We start from the raw sequence: 13,659 nt of genomic DNA on the forward strand, positions 1-13,659 counted from the left end.
CCTATTTTTGAATGCAATTTTATGTTTTCTTATAAACTTCCCCCCTTGGAGAGAATTATTCAATCGAGCTGAAAAAGTCGTAAAAATCTACGACACAAAAAAAAAAACAACAACAAAAATTTACTAAATTTTGAACTACAACCGAACGATCATACACACATTGTGATGATTCGTTCAAACATTATACGATGATGATGCACCGCAAATGAAGTATACGAATTCGCTAGAGAAGAAAAAAAAACGATTGGGCTTTTTTTGTACATGAGAGATTAAGAATTTATTGCAAACAACACAAAAAGTTCATATATACATATATTTAAAGAAAAACAAAATCTATACATATACACCCCCTCCCAAAACACACACGTATATACACGTAAGCAGATATTTAATACAGTAAAACTTTTCTCGGAGCAAATGCGTGGATTGGAGGCACAAGACAACATTGGGCAAATGATCCCCCCCCCCCCCCCCATCCCCTCGAATATGCAACAGGATGCAAGCTACACCGGAAGGATCACACCACGAAAGCTCCTGGGAAGTTGGTGAACGCACCAGCATCCGTAGCAGCTTCAGTTTGGGACACCAACTAGCGTTGTCGAAAATCCACTAGCCGCCTTATTCAATGTATACGACAAACCGATGAGGACGGTACAACACACGGTTCCTCTGGTTTGCTTAACAAAATTCCAAACTAAATTGTCGAAACTAAGACGAACCCGTAGATGGGGAAAGTTTCTCAATACATAGAAAAGAAATCGAACATAGTTGGTGGTGTGTCATAATGCAATGGAAGAGATGATGCACGTTTTGTTTCGGTTATTGTTTTGGTTATTTCTTTTGTAAAGTACTTACTTATAGGATTTGTAGAGCGAACTTAGTGAAATAAGTGGAAATGAAGAAAAGATACAAAAGGCAGCAGGATGGACATGTGTCCAAATGTTAGAGAGTTTGTATTATTTGTGTGGAGGTCTATAGCGTCAGCTTTCCAGACCAGCATGAAGTACGGAGTAGCATAACCATTAGTTGGATATATAAGGACTCAAAACTACAATCTCCATCGCTTTCAACACACACACATACACACAAGCAAACACTCTGATTCAGTTGGTGTGGTGATCCATTTCAAAAAATGGGGAAAGAAAGCGAGGTTTTCCCAACAGTAACTGAAGATGAAAATGGAAAACGGAAACCAAATACACACACATACAAAAGCTGACTGCTGTGCAATCTGTATAGGAAGGTAGTAGTGGATGGTAAAGGAACTTATTATTACTATAGCAAGCTAAGATTTGTGCAAATTTCTAGTGTATTGAATGTGAATGTGCATTAAAAAAAAAAACAAGAAGTAAAACCATACACAAAACACACACGCAAATAGAACGAACAAACGTAAAGCATCACAAAACCTCTACTAAGTCCCACTTGCAACCGAAATACTACTACTGTCAAAAGCTTTAGAAATATGGGTGTTTCCTTTGCAAGAGAAAACAAAATCGAAAAATAAAGGCAAAAAGTTAGATCTAAACTCTAAAAGCTAGACAAGAGGGAAGGAGAATGGGACCCACAGGGGGTAGATAAATGAGAAAACAGAAGTAAAACATAAACAAAACACACAAAAATGATTAACACACAAACGGAAACAAGCTATCTATTTTCAACTCGAAAGCAATAATAGAGCGTCACGTAACTTTTTAACCTTAACCACCGTGGCGTTCGGTGTGTAACTTCCCCCCCAAAAAAGGCGGAGTTGTAACAAAAGAAGATGGTTAGCTCGAAGTGGTTCAATCGGAGAAGCTTCGGCAGAGACTTGTCGAACGACTCCCACACATTGTGTAGTAAAAAAAAGGCTTAAGAAACAGGGACATAGTTCGAGTTGTGTGCGTGAATGTGCAAGCAACAGCTACTACAATTGCTATAAGTATGTATGTATGTAAACGTGTGTGTGTGAGTGTGCGTGTATGCAGGATGTGCTGCAATGGTGCGATTTTAATTTCATTACATATCTTCTCGAGCCGCGCCTGCTGTGACGATGGAGGTAAAGCGTGCAAGAGTACAGACAGAGGTAGACAGAGAGAGAGAGAGAGAGAGAGAGAGAGAGAGAGAGCAGAGAGGGAGAGCTGATAAAATAAAACGAATAATATATAATCTGATCTCATAGATGCAGAGCATACGCGTTAGACACGGTAAAGCAGATACGATTGAATGAGGCAAAACACAATCGATTACCAAAAAAAAATGGGCTGCAAAGCCTCATCAGAACATGCCCAAGACACCACCCACGGCACTGTAAAACCAAAACATCCCCAAACGTCACATGTCTACTAACGTTGTACTATCTGCGTTGTTCAAATCTCGTAATAATCAACATTGTAATGCATAGGACCGAAGAAAAGAACAAACCTACAGCAGAACTACGATCCCACTTACACACACACACACTCTTAGGCTAAGTTGCATAGTACATTAGTGAAAGGACATCACTTTCACGCAAGGAAGCGCACATACACTGTCAACGTCACCACCCCGTGCGTTGGTCGTTATGCAAAGTATTTTTAAGTGTCAACTCTGTACATTGGATCGACAGTGTGTGTGAAAGGTAAAAAATCAACGGCAGTGTAACAGAGTTTGGGTCGTCGCATGGTCGAGCGAGCTATTATTTAAAGCAAAAAAAAAAAAAAGAATGGAACAGAAAAAAACAGAATTTGTGTAATGATTGTAATAAAATTGTAGATAAAGTATAAAATTGTATACAAAGCAAAAAAGGTAACTTATTGAAAATAAAGTAAATTAATAATAATGGTTTAGTGTCGTTTGTACCATCATATGCCATTTCTCTCATTCAAAACGGATTCGTCAGGGCTTAACGACCTCTAAGATCACGGTGGTCATCAGATGGCTTATTAGACTTGCTGATGCCACGTAGTTGGATAGTCAGTCTTGTGTTTCGTCTTCTACTTCCTATTTTTCTTCTTGGCTTAACGTTCTACTAGGCCACAACGGCAATATAATGGCTAACTAGACTTGCAGATACTACCTCGTTGGGTAATAAATCTTCACTAAGGGGAACGGCCCGGATGGCACTTTAACAGCCTGCCGTGGCGCCCTTGGCGCATCTGCAGCCACCTGCCCTAGTCTTACTTGAAATTCTTAAGCGATCAGCACCTACTATAGAGACGCGAAATCATTAGGCTTCCATGACCATTTAGAACACGTCAGAGGGGTAGTGTATGGCGATCCTAGGATCCTAGTTTCACTCGGATTTTCGATCGTGCTAATATTTTTCAAAGAATGCAGGCAAATTGGATGACGCTTGGAACATTTTATTTCGTTGGAACATTTTATTTCAAAACCAAGGCACAAACGTTATAAATAAATTATATTGCCAAAATTTCCAAAAGCCAAAAGTGGTTTCGGTGGTTCGAAGATTCATTCGAATCGGATACCCGGGAAGATGACACGAAAGTCAGTCTTTTACAAGCATCGAAACAATCGATTCATCTGGCAAAAACCACTCCGTTCCTCTCAACAGGATTGGAGGCTAATCACAAACTATTCCGACTCCAGAAGAGCATAATCTCCAGCATCATCGACCTGGCCGATGTCTAATCTTCAGCTCGAAGCCAGGACCAGGAGTGACACCAGCACCAGGAGTATTTCAACGGCTGGGGAATGGAAAGGCAGCAAGTATACCGGAAGTCCGATCATTCATCGACCAGCTTTTGAAGAAAGCAGATGGTCTGATAGTTCAATCTCACTCAGCATTGACTAAATAGAGATTTCAATCTCAGTAGGCATTTTAAAAAAATATATGAATAAAAGCTGGGATTGATAGGATTGAATAGTTAGTTAAATACAAGCTTCGATATTTAACAGTTAGTCTGGTGTAGTGAGTATGGATCGTCCAACAGAAAGAATCAAAATGGCGATGGACACCAGAGTGCCAAGGAGCTTCCATCCGATTCAAGTCAAAGTCAAATTCATTTAAAGTTGCTCCTAATGCACTTCGATCTGAACCTATCGATTATTGTGCCAGCAGACGTGTCGAACACCGAAATTGGAGTGATGGAAAACTGAAAGCTTTGCAACTCTTGACGAACTCTCACACCCGCAGAACGGACCTATGGACAACCGGAAAAAAAGCATTAGAGTTAGTTTATGCTGTGACCAAATGGCTGAAGCATTTGTTGTGACGTTACATCACGCTGCTCATAGACCATCAGCCGTTCGTCTGAATATTCGGTTCTAGGAAAGGCATTCCACTTCACACCGTGAACCGATTGCTACGATGGAAAATTACCAATATGAACTATAATTTCAAAATGCAACATGTATCCGCGAAAAACTTTCGAACGATTGATCGACCGGAACAATCATACAGAAGAGCAGCACTCAGCTTAGAAGAGGATCTATCAAGCATTCTTTTCGACACAACACAGAAAGTTCCGATATCTTTCGAAGATTTTCGGAAAGCAACCACATCCAGTTCAACGCTACAAACTGTCTGCAAGTTTATATGTGAAGGATCGCCAAGCTGTTCCAAGAATCTTCCAGCTGAAGTTCAACACTACTATCTTAGGCGCAAATCCCTAACGATTGTCAACGAATGCGTGATGTTCAGTGACAGAGTAGTTGTACCGAACATGTTTCAAAGAAAGATCCTGCAACAATTTCATCGAGGACATCCGGGTAAAGTTCGAATGAAGGCGATGGCTCAAAGTTTCGTGTAAAGGTCTGGCAAAAAATAGTCGATAAAAAAATTAAAGATTTTGTTAAATGTTGCGGTCCATGTGCGATTGCGGGAAGACACCTACAAAAACAACTTTAGAATCATGACCTATACCATGGAAACCATAGTATAGAATACATATTGATTACTCAGGTCCAGTAGATGGTGTCTACTTCCTTATCATCATCATGGAAAATCTCCTGCAGAATTTATGTTTTCAATGCATCTAAGCACTGTGACGACTCTCTTGAAATCCAGCGAACACCAATAAGCTGAATCAGCAGTAGTAGACAGAAGCAAGACGCATGTTTTAGTAAGAAGCATGGAAGAGTGAAGCAAACGTTTCAACACGGCGATTTTGTATATGTCGAAATACACCATAGAAACTCATGGCAATGGAAAGCAGTAGTCGTGATTGAAAGAATCGGAAACGTATGGTATCGGATATCGGAAATAAGGAATTTAAATAAAATAAAATAACATAAGGAAAATAAAAATTTACTTACTTGCGTACGTAGTCATCGCTGAATATCTTGCTCTAGCTGGTTCGATGCTGATAGTACTCTCGTATCTTTCGGAAAAAAGGAACAATAGTCATTTTAACTATTGAGTGTTGAAGTTCATGCTTTCTTTTACTATTGGCATATTGCCAACTGCCGGGGTTTTAGTCGACACTGATAAGACACAAAAAAAAAATCCACTTCAACTTTCGACTCTCTAGCTTTGGCTGGAGCGCCTTTCAGAACATTGCTTACTTTGATTTTTTTTAAACGACACCAACTTATAAATAGACACGAACACTGTTATTCATTGTATCACTTTTCTACTTCAGAGGTTCACTAACGACCAATTCTCCTCTCTAATGCAGGCTGCTTCTTTATACATAAAAGATCAATGGTTGCTTCGACTACATTAGAAAATCTTTCAATGTCGAAGCTTACTGTGTTCTAGCGATCCAAATTAGACAGTGATTTGCAGTCTGAAGAACTCACTGAGGCAGATGCGTGATATGAACAACAGGAGCGAGGATTTATATTTGAAGAGCAAAAATGAACCAAACTAATTCGTTTAGCGTCGTAAGCCAATATCGTAGAGTTCGTTAACATATAATCTTATGCTGAAATAGTTTACATCCAGCCAATGCATCGGATCTTTTAAATTGTGAAACATTATTCATATTCATTCATTCACCGTGTATTAACTATCATCCGTTACAACTTTCGTAATGTTTTGCGAAACTTTACGATAAAAATTGAATATCTTATCCACTGCTTCTCTACACACACTGACAACTTTTTCATAATCTTCTTGCGTAAAGCTGCCATACACGTACGATGTAACCGAATTCTTCGCGATGCTATCGAACACAAACGTGAACGAACTGTGTGGCTGCTTCATTTGTTTATGGTCGGGATCAAGTATCATTACACCATCCTCGGTCAGGATGCAGTGTACGGCTGCTACCGTAAAGTTAAGCTCGATTCCACTCGTTATCAATGCCAAACAGGTCGCATTGATGGAACAAGCCAGAAGCTAAAAACGTGGGTTTGTCATTGTTACGGAGGAACATTACGGAAACAATTTCGTCAGCTACTTACCCCACCCTTATCGGTCATTTCCTGAACATACACGTACACGGTGCTGCGACAGAAAGCGGGTGTCGCTACAACACGAACGAATGAACGTTTAATAAGGCTTTCCATCAAGCGGTGCTGTATGTCTTCCTGCCCTGCGTTTGGCCGGTACTGTACCTCGATGTGGCAATTTTCCGATTCAGCATTCCGTAGCTTTACCTCGGCGGGACCGTTAGCCGACACCATCACCTGTGTGGCTCCTGTCGGAACGGGAAACCACAAGCAACAACAGTTACATTACTAGCCTGTCTAGAAGCGTCACACAACAATACTTACCTTGTGATAATGCCGCCGAACAGTCGGAACGTGAAAGAACATTCGTTTCACATATCATGCGCCGTAAATTAAGTGAATTTTCCATTGTTTTCGTATCCAGAACCATTTTCGTGAAAACGCGCTTGGTGGAATTCTCGCCGGTACAATAACATGTCAAAAAGGGGCTATAAACAAACACTGGATCGAGCGTATACAGGATACCTTTTCTGAGTCATTTTCTATTCAGCAGCTTTTCCATCAGTTCGTGTTTGTCGGAAATTTGAATGTGCCGTTGCTATCAGACAAAACATTCCACGATGATCACGTGGACGACCGTATACTTTTAGCAGAGACGCCTGTATCAGGAGAATTAAAGCAATCTTCATTCTCTTGACTTGAGCTCACTAGAATTCAACCTTCAGCTGTTAAACGGCAAACACATCCGGATGGCACTAGGTGTTCAAATGCATTCCTTTATTTATATTATCAAAGATGAAATTTATTTGTTCACATAATGATTTTAGCTGACGATGTTATTGTTCTTACTGTGTTTCGGTGATGTACTACTACTGCCGTCACTGCTGCTGCTACTGCTGCCGGTGCTGCTGCTGTTGCTGATTTGGTATCGTGCGAACAGTATATTTACCAAAGTGTATAAACTTTTGCCCGACCGGTGCAATCAATTCTTAGAAAATCATGACCTTCAGTGAAACAGTTTTCAGTAAATATAGTTTGCATTGTATTTTATACGTCTATATACAAATTAATACGCTTATCGAGGACGAATGATGGAGCTGTTGATACGGCCTAACGAACGGATGGGATAAACGAAACCGAAGCGAAACGGAATTTAGAAACTTTTAAGAATTAACGGGTGCCTGTTTCCGTCTCCTACGTATAAATAGACAACAATTCAGAACCGGTGCCCGTCACCTGAGACACACGCTCCTGTTTTGGCGCTCATTCTCACTTCTGTCCACTAGCATGTCGCAACAACCCCTGTGCCACTGCTGTTACCCCGGGCCCAATAACGCTCCCTTATTCAAAGAAATGGGGTTGAGTTTATGTTTCCGTGCCATCCTATCTTGGTTGGTGTAGGGCATTTATCTTGTTTAGTGTTCGTGCTTCTTTGATTAGATGAATTGGAAAGCTGCTCTATAGGTAAGATATTCCTCTCAGCTACCACCCCCCATTTTGAACATAAATACTACAAACATTCAATGTATAAATATATATATATATGTATATATAGATCTATATATGCGCCCTATGTTGCCATCCTATAGACACCATTGCAGCGTACTTTGTAGAGTCTGTGTTTACGTGTACGTCTGTTTATGTATGTGTGAAAGTGTACGTGGTTGGTATGTGTGTTTTGTGCAGACGGCTAAAAGGTTACATCTTAATTGCCGTCCTTATCTTCGTGAGCTTTCTTTACAATCGCCAACTTGGAGTGTGGCGATGCCGGCGACAGTGTCTGATACGGTGGATCCTTGGTGCCGTGCAACACGAGCGAAAACTCTTTGATCCAACCAGTACGGCTCTCCTGCGAATTGAATGTGGCCTGAAAGAGAAGGTAGTAAAGAAAAATTTTAACAAAACTTGTAGATCGGTAATCATTCCTCATGGCTCTACCTCCAACATCCATGTGCCCTGTGGATATTCGCCCCATGTGTGAGTCGTCATGAAAGGCCATTTTGTGAAGCCATCCCGACGGTCATCATCATTGGCCCGTTTGCTCAGTATCATTGATCTAGCCGCGAACGAAATAAAAACAAAAAAGTTGTAGAATTCTTCATTTGACTGTAGATAGTTGAGCCAACCTTACCTTGTGCCCATTGGAGATGTCAGGAATAGCTCCAGATCACCACGTCTGCTGGCGTTTGCAGTAATAACGGCCTGCACATGTTCCAGGTAGCGTACTTCCGTATCCGTGCCTTTGCAAGCATTTGTCTTGATTGGCAAGTACAGCGAACCCGACGAAGGTATCCGGCTACAACGAGGAGGAACACATCATGAAAGGTTACCTTCACCACTTTTCATTTCCTCCCCCTCCATCCATCCAGCAGCTTACTGTATCTGTGTGATTGCACCGGCTTCACAGTGATATCGGGGCGGCACTGTTCTCCATTTCTTTGCCAACGCAACCATAGCACCGGCATCCAGGACGCCGAATCCAAACAGATGGTTAAACTCCAGCCCAACGCCGTTCATCGTCCAGTGGAACCGATTCTTGGCGTCAAACAGTGAATTCCGCTTCGAAGTCAGTACTGTTAGATGTTGCATATCGCGCCAAGATAATGATGGACTGCTCGAGAGAAAAGAGTGGTTAACAAAATTGCGCCTTTTCCTCGACTGCCAACCAGTCGCTACATACTTCGCTTCCAGTGCAAGTGCGAAAACTCCGGCCGCTTCCGGTGCTGCTGCACTCGTTCCCGAGTGTGTTGTGGTGCATTTTCCGTACAGATCGGTGGTTGCCTGTAATTATCATTGCAGCTTAAAGAGGTGGAAAACCCTACTCATCTTCAACTCCTTACTTACCACACCAGTGTTTGGATCCTTGGCTCCATTGCTGAATGTGCTGGCCAGCGTTGAACTGCAACTCTCATCATAGTGTGCATTCTGCCCGTCGTTGATCGCACTGTTGATTGAGATGGTCCACATGGATGCCGCATACCCGTCACAGTTACAATCGTCCTCCTCACCGCCATCACCCGAAGCCCACACGTAGATATTACCCAGCCCGTTCCGGCCCTCATTCACTCCTTGTACGATCGCACGCATCGTTGCGTTTCGCGGCCCGTCTACCGTTTTACCATCGTCCGTCGGTCCCCAGGATGCACTGTAGATGTGTATTTTGTGCGGTTCGTGGCCCATCGAGTTCGCCTCTATCAGATCGGTCATGTATGGTTGGTCCAGCATCCGAATGCCGGCAATTTTCGAATCGTACGCCACACCAACGCCGCAGATCCCATTGTCCCGGGCAGCGGCGACCTCTCCCGCACATCTCGTACCATGGCTGAAAACAATGGAATCCGTTAATTTCTAGAACGTGAAGCCATTGCCCCAACACGTCTACACGCACCTATTGAACCAGTCGTCCGTATATCGAGGATAGGGGAATGGATCGTTACTGCTGAAATCGTAACTAGCTTCAGCGTTCTGCGAAAAACCAAACAAACAAAAGCATTACAAATTTAGCCTCCCAGGACTTTCGCAACCGTTCGCCGGAATTACGTACATAATTAAACTTCAGATCTGCGTGCATATAATCAACGCCTACAAAGAAAGGAAGCATACATTAAAGGGAACTGAATCCAGTAGGATAGGAGCGCTGCTGCTACTTACCGTCGTCCATGATGGCGGTTGTAATGTTTTTTCCCGTAATGCCTTGGTCCCACGCAGCTAGCACGTTTAAGTCAAGTTTGGCTTTGCCACCATTTTGCCCTGTATTTTTCAAGTACCATTGAAACGGAAAGTACGGATCGGTCGGTACATTTTCACCACCATACCCGGGTGCCTTGTCCGGGATGTAGTTTAACGGAACTGCATGACGGAAGCCACGCTTCACGCGCTTAAATCCTGGCTGTTGTACGGCCGTGTGTATCTAGGAGAAGACACAAAGAGGAGGTTAAAAATATAAGTTAAATTGTACGCATGTTTACGAATATTGGCACCCAGTTACTTTCTAACAATAGTCTACTTGGCTCACCGAGCTTCTGTTGGTCATGACGGCCATCAAATGGCTTACTAGACTAGCTTACAGAACGCTCCGTATGGGACTGGAAACTCGGTCTTGCCGAGTGAAGAAAAGCAGGCCGCCCCGTAACAAAAGTCTATTAGTCGCTAATATTGATTGCTAAACATTCCAGGACATTCTTTTTTTGAGCAGGGCCTTGGTGTCCTCGTTAATTTCTGCTATATTTAAGGGTCCTGCAACACTGCAGCTATTACTGGTGGTCCGAATGGACCTAATTTAGTTCATCTTTTTAGTTCAAGTATAAAACTAATAGTGTAAACAAATGATCATTTGCAGTTACTCAACTGTTAATGGCTCGGCCATATCACTTTCTAAATCAACCGATAAAGCTGTAATATTTTCTGGCCACAAAAGACGCAACAAAAAGTCTGATGGATGGTTGTATGAATTACTGTGCGAACACAAAGGCTTTCGATTGCAAATTCTGGAAAATCATACCACGATTTAATGCCTTCTTCCGTAGGAAGATGTTTTGGTTTGCAAATTCTTTGATTGATCCATCCCGTCATTCCAATCGCCCACAAGTATTTCTTCCATACTCTCATTCCAATACTGCCGTTCTTCCATATCCTCATACACCCGGACCGACGAACGTGTTTTCTTCTGGTAAATCTGTGCAGTCCATCATCATCGTCCTTTTAGAAATCCTCCACAACGGTTATGCTTTTACGATGCCATTTTATGAACCGCTAGATGATCGCTTTAAAGACATCCCACCCGTGCTTTATGACGCTTTGTGTGTGTGATTGAATTTATATATTAAAGTTTTTTTTTCTACATATCCTATATACAGTGGTGTGTGAGTGACTTCATTTACGGCTCTTGGTTTTGCCATATTTCATATTACGACTACGAAAAGTCCAATCTACTATTAGCTTCTATTCTACCCCGAGGAACAAACTTGATAATTAAAAAGATAATGCTATCAAGCCACACCACGCACTTGCCCGTAAGCCTTCGTAAGGCTTACGGATTAGTGGACGAACTTATCTGCATATCGATCGGCTGGTGATTAGTGTTATCGTTAGCCTGCAATTTCCCCCGTGTGCCAAAAATACACATCAGGATGTCACACGTTTGAGCTTTAGCCTGCCACGACTTGCTCATCGTCATCTAGTAGTCTAATTAACGTTTCTTCCCCTTTACTACAGGCAAAGCATCTCTCCTGGAAACGTTCACTAACGTACGTCAATCGACTCGCGGGCAAACGGAAAATCGAAAAAGAAGGAAGTAACTTCGCGTGGCTCCCAAAGGCTCGAAATAGCATTTACACACGTTTTCTATCCATCGGGGTAAGCAGAGTTATCAATACGGTATCCAAAGCTCTATTTAGGCTAGGGGGCCCAGGGATGTGTATGAGATGTTGCTCTGTACGAACAGTGAAATAGTGATTGGAATCACGTTTCATCGATGGCAAGGACACGACGGGGAGGGGTGGTCAGGATCAGGTTTCTGCATTATTTTTTTCGCAGTCGTTTTGCGCTCCTCAGCAGAGTGTGTGTCGTGTCGTGTTTGCCAAACCTACGCTTAGTGTGCAAATTATTGCCGGGGGAAAAGTGCACGTTGTCGGTACTGAAGACATGTGCCAAGAGCTCTGTTTTGCATGGGATTACTATATGTAACGGGTTGTTGCAAGATAATAAGTAATGTGATGTGAACCTTCCACCTTTCCATACTAAGTATTGAAAATATTTTCTCTTCTTTTGACACTGCAACCTCGAAAGGCCTTGGGGCCTCCTTCCATTGGTGATCTCCGTAATTTTTCTAAATGAATTCAATTTGCTCTTGTCCCCAAGCTATGCTTGAAGGGATCAAAATAGCATCCGCATCAAGTTTACCACAAGTTCATCGCTCTTGGCATTGCACAATCATTATTACCAGGAATACCGTGCCCATTACAGCTGTTGTAATGTAATAGTAGAGACACCAACAAGAACAGTCACGAAAAAAAGAAATAAGTTAAAGAAGAGGAAAGTTTCGCATATTTTCCGGCAAACCTTAAAGAGGGATAGCTCGCGCTTTGCAACCATCCCACCATCGCCTACTTGACGTTCATCTCGAAGGACATAACAAAACATACGGAGAAGCCCGACCGACAGCATGCGACGTTGTGACGTAAATGGGTACGTGGGAAAGCAACACAACACAACGGAAAAAAAATCCTCCCGTCAAGGCAACTTGGGGGGTTGGTAGGTGGAAAATTCAACCAAACGGTGCAATGGGGGTAATGGGCAACGGAAATGGGGACGATAATGGAAAACAACATAAATATACACGAGCCGAACTTTGCGGCTGCGTTGCGACCCTCCAACACCCATCATTCCCCCCCAACTCTGTCGCCATTTTTGTTCCCCGTAACATTGCATGTGGTCCTCTCTTGTTACCTCATCCATACACACAAACACACACTTACCAGAGGTTCCTTTTTAAGGACTCGCGTATGGGAGATGCTGCGCCTGGTCCGTACTAGCGGCAGAGTGGTATGCTTGAAGTGGAACTCCTTTCCATTGCTGCCAGGAAGCTGAAAGCAAAATGCCACAATCATCACACACGCACAGAGAGCCACTTCTCGCACGGTGTTTCCTCGCGTTCGGCCATATGTTGATGTAAAACTGAACTACGTTTTACGTGATAAAAGTACTATTGCTGGTTGAGGTTGTGCCTGAATTCACAAACTCCCCGATGACGGATAACCCGAGAGAACACAGTCCGGATGTTTGCTCTCTGGATCTTCTTTGAACAGCTGCTTTTTCTTACCTCGCCCAAATTTTGGAATCCATTACGAGTCGCTATTTCGTGCACCAGCTGCTTGTCCAGGCTGCGTTTGAAGCGCACCAGAAAGGAACTGGTGAACACATCGCCCGGCTGACCCCGGTGGACGAGCGTACTCCCCGTGCAGCAAATGCCACCAAACAGGGCCACCACCACGACCAGGCAGACGAACTTGGTGGACATGATGGTTGGTGGCTGCTTGCGAATGCCTTCTGCCTTTAAATATGTTTCCTTTCCTGTGTCCGACGGGTGGTATTGTTGTGTTTCGGATATTGGTTCTTTGTTCGGTCTCCTTCTATTGTGGCATGAGCTTATATTGTTGGGGGGCCTTCTTTACAGCACACCAAACACACATACACACACACAAATCACACTACCACTACTACTGCTACACCTCTAGTGCTGGTTGGCCGCAAGTTTTATCGATTGTACCAAATTGTTTCCCATACTGGCAGCTGTTACCTCCGTTGCGGCCGGATGGCGTCCGATGTGCGTCACTACTTCCTGCG

The 13,659-nt window shown here is 42.9% G+C and overlaps 3 protein-coding genes across 3 annotated transcripts in view; 1 reads left to right on the top strand and 2 right to left on the bottom strand.

Moving 5' to 3' along the window:
- LOC126558244 (isocitrate dehydrogenase [NAD] subunit gamma, mitochondrial) overlaps positions 1 to 13,659 on the top strand; it is a 517,410-nt gene that overhangs the window by 464,916 nt on the left and 38,835 nt on the right. The gene's annotated exons all lie outside the window — the stretch shown is intronic.
- On the bottom strand, positions 5,900 to 6,745 carry LOC126558992 (exosome complex component RRP46). The gene is made up of 3 exons (XM_050215083.1): positions 6,640 to 6,745; positions 6,328 to 6,563; positions 5,900 to 6,262 (listed from the first exon to the last, which is right to left on the bottom strand). Exons 1-3 carry the CDS (start codon positions 6,743 to 6,745, stop codon positions 5,927 to 5,929), a joined length of 678 nt encoding a protein of 225 aa, XP_050071040.1. The 3' UTR covers positions 5,900 to 5,926.
- Positions 7,836 to 13,333, bottom strand: LOC126557373 (neuroendocrine convertase 2). The gene is made up of 11 exons (XM_050213119.1): positions 13,136 to 13,333; positions 12,792 to 12,899; positions 9,967 to 10,225; positions 9,860 to 9,897; positions 9,704 to 9,780; positions 9,160 to 9,637; positions 8,996 to 9,096; positions 8,693 to 8,926; positions 8,447 to 8,611; positions 8,254 to 8,371; positions 7,836 to 8,182 (listed from the first exon to the last, which is right to left on the bottom strand). Exons 1-11 carry the CDS (start codon positions 13,331 to 13,333, stop codon positions 8,021 to 8,023), a joined length of 1,938 nt encoding a protein of 645 aa, XP_050069076.1. The 3' UTR covers positions 7,836 to 8,020.

The sequence above is a fragment of the Anopheles maculipalpis genome, chromosome 2RL (genome assembly GCF_943734695.1).
Source record: "Anopheles maculipalpis chromosome 2RL, idAnoMacuDA_375_x, whole genome shotgun sequence".
NCBI classification, from domain to species: domain Eukaryota; kingdom Metazoa; phylum Arthropoda; class Insecta; order Diptera; family Culicidae; genus Anopheles; species Anopheles maculipalpis.

Excerpts from the sequence above, each read along its gene's own strand:
- LOC126558992 (XM_050215083.1), bottom strand. The coding sequence starts at position 6,745 with ATGGTTCTGGATACGAAAACAATGGAAAATTCACTTAATTTACGGCGC. Across the intron at positions 6,564-6,639 it reads TTCGGCGGCATTATCACAAG|GAGCCACACAGGTGATGGTG; the intron begins GTAAGTATTGTT and ends CCGTTCCGACAG. Across the intron at positions 6,263-6,327 it reads AAATGACCGATAAGGGTGGG|CTTCTGGCTTGTTCCATCAA; the intron begins GTAAGTAGCTGA and ends CCACGTTTTTAG.
- LOC126557373 (XM_050213119.1), bottom strand. The coding sequence starts at position 13,333 with ATGTCCACCAAGTTCGTCTGCCTGGTCGTGGTGGTGGCCCTGTTTGGT. Across the intron at positions 9,638-9,703 it reads ACGGACGACTGGTTCAATAG|CCATGGTACGAGATGTGCGG; the intron begins GTGCGTGTAGAC and ends CATTGTTTTCAG. Across the intron at positions 8,612-8,692 it reads GGTGCAATCACACAGATACA|CCGGATACCTTCGTCGGGTT; the intron begins GTAAGCTGCTGG and ends TCCTCGTTGTAG.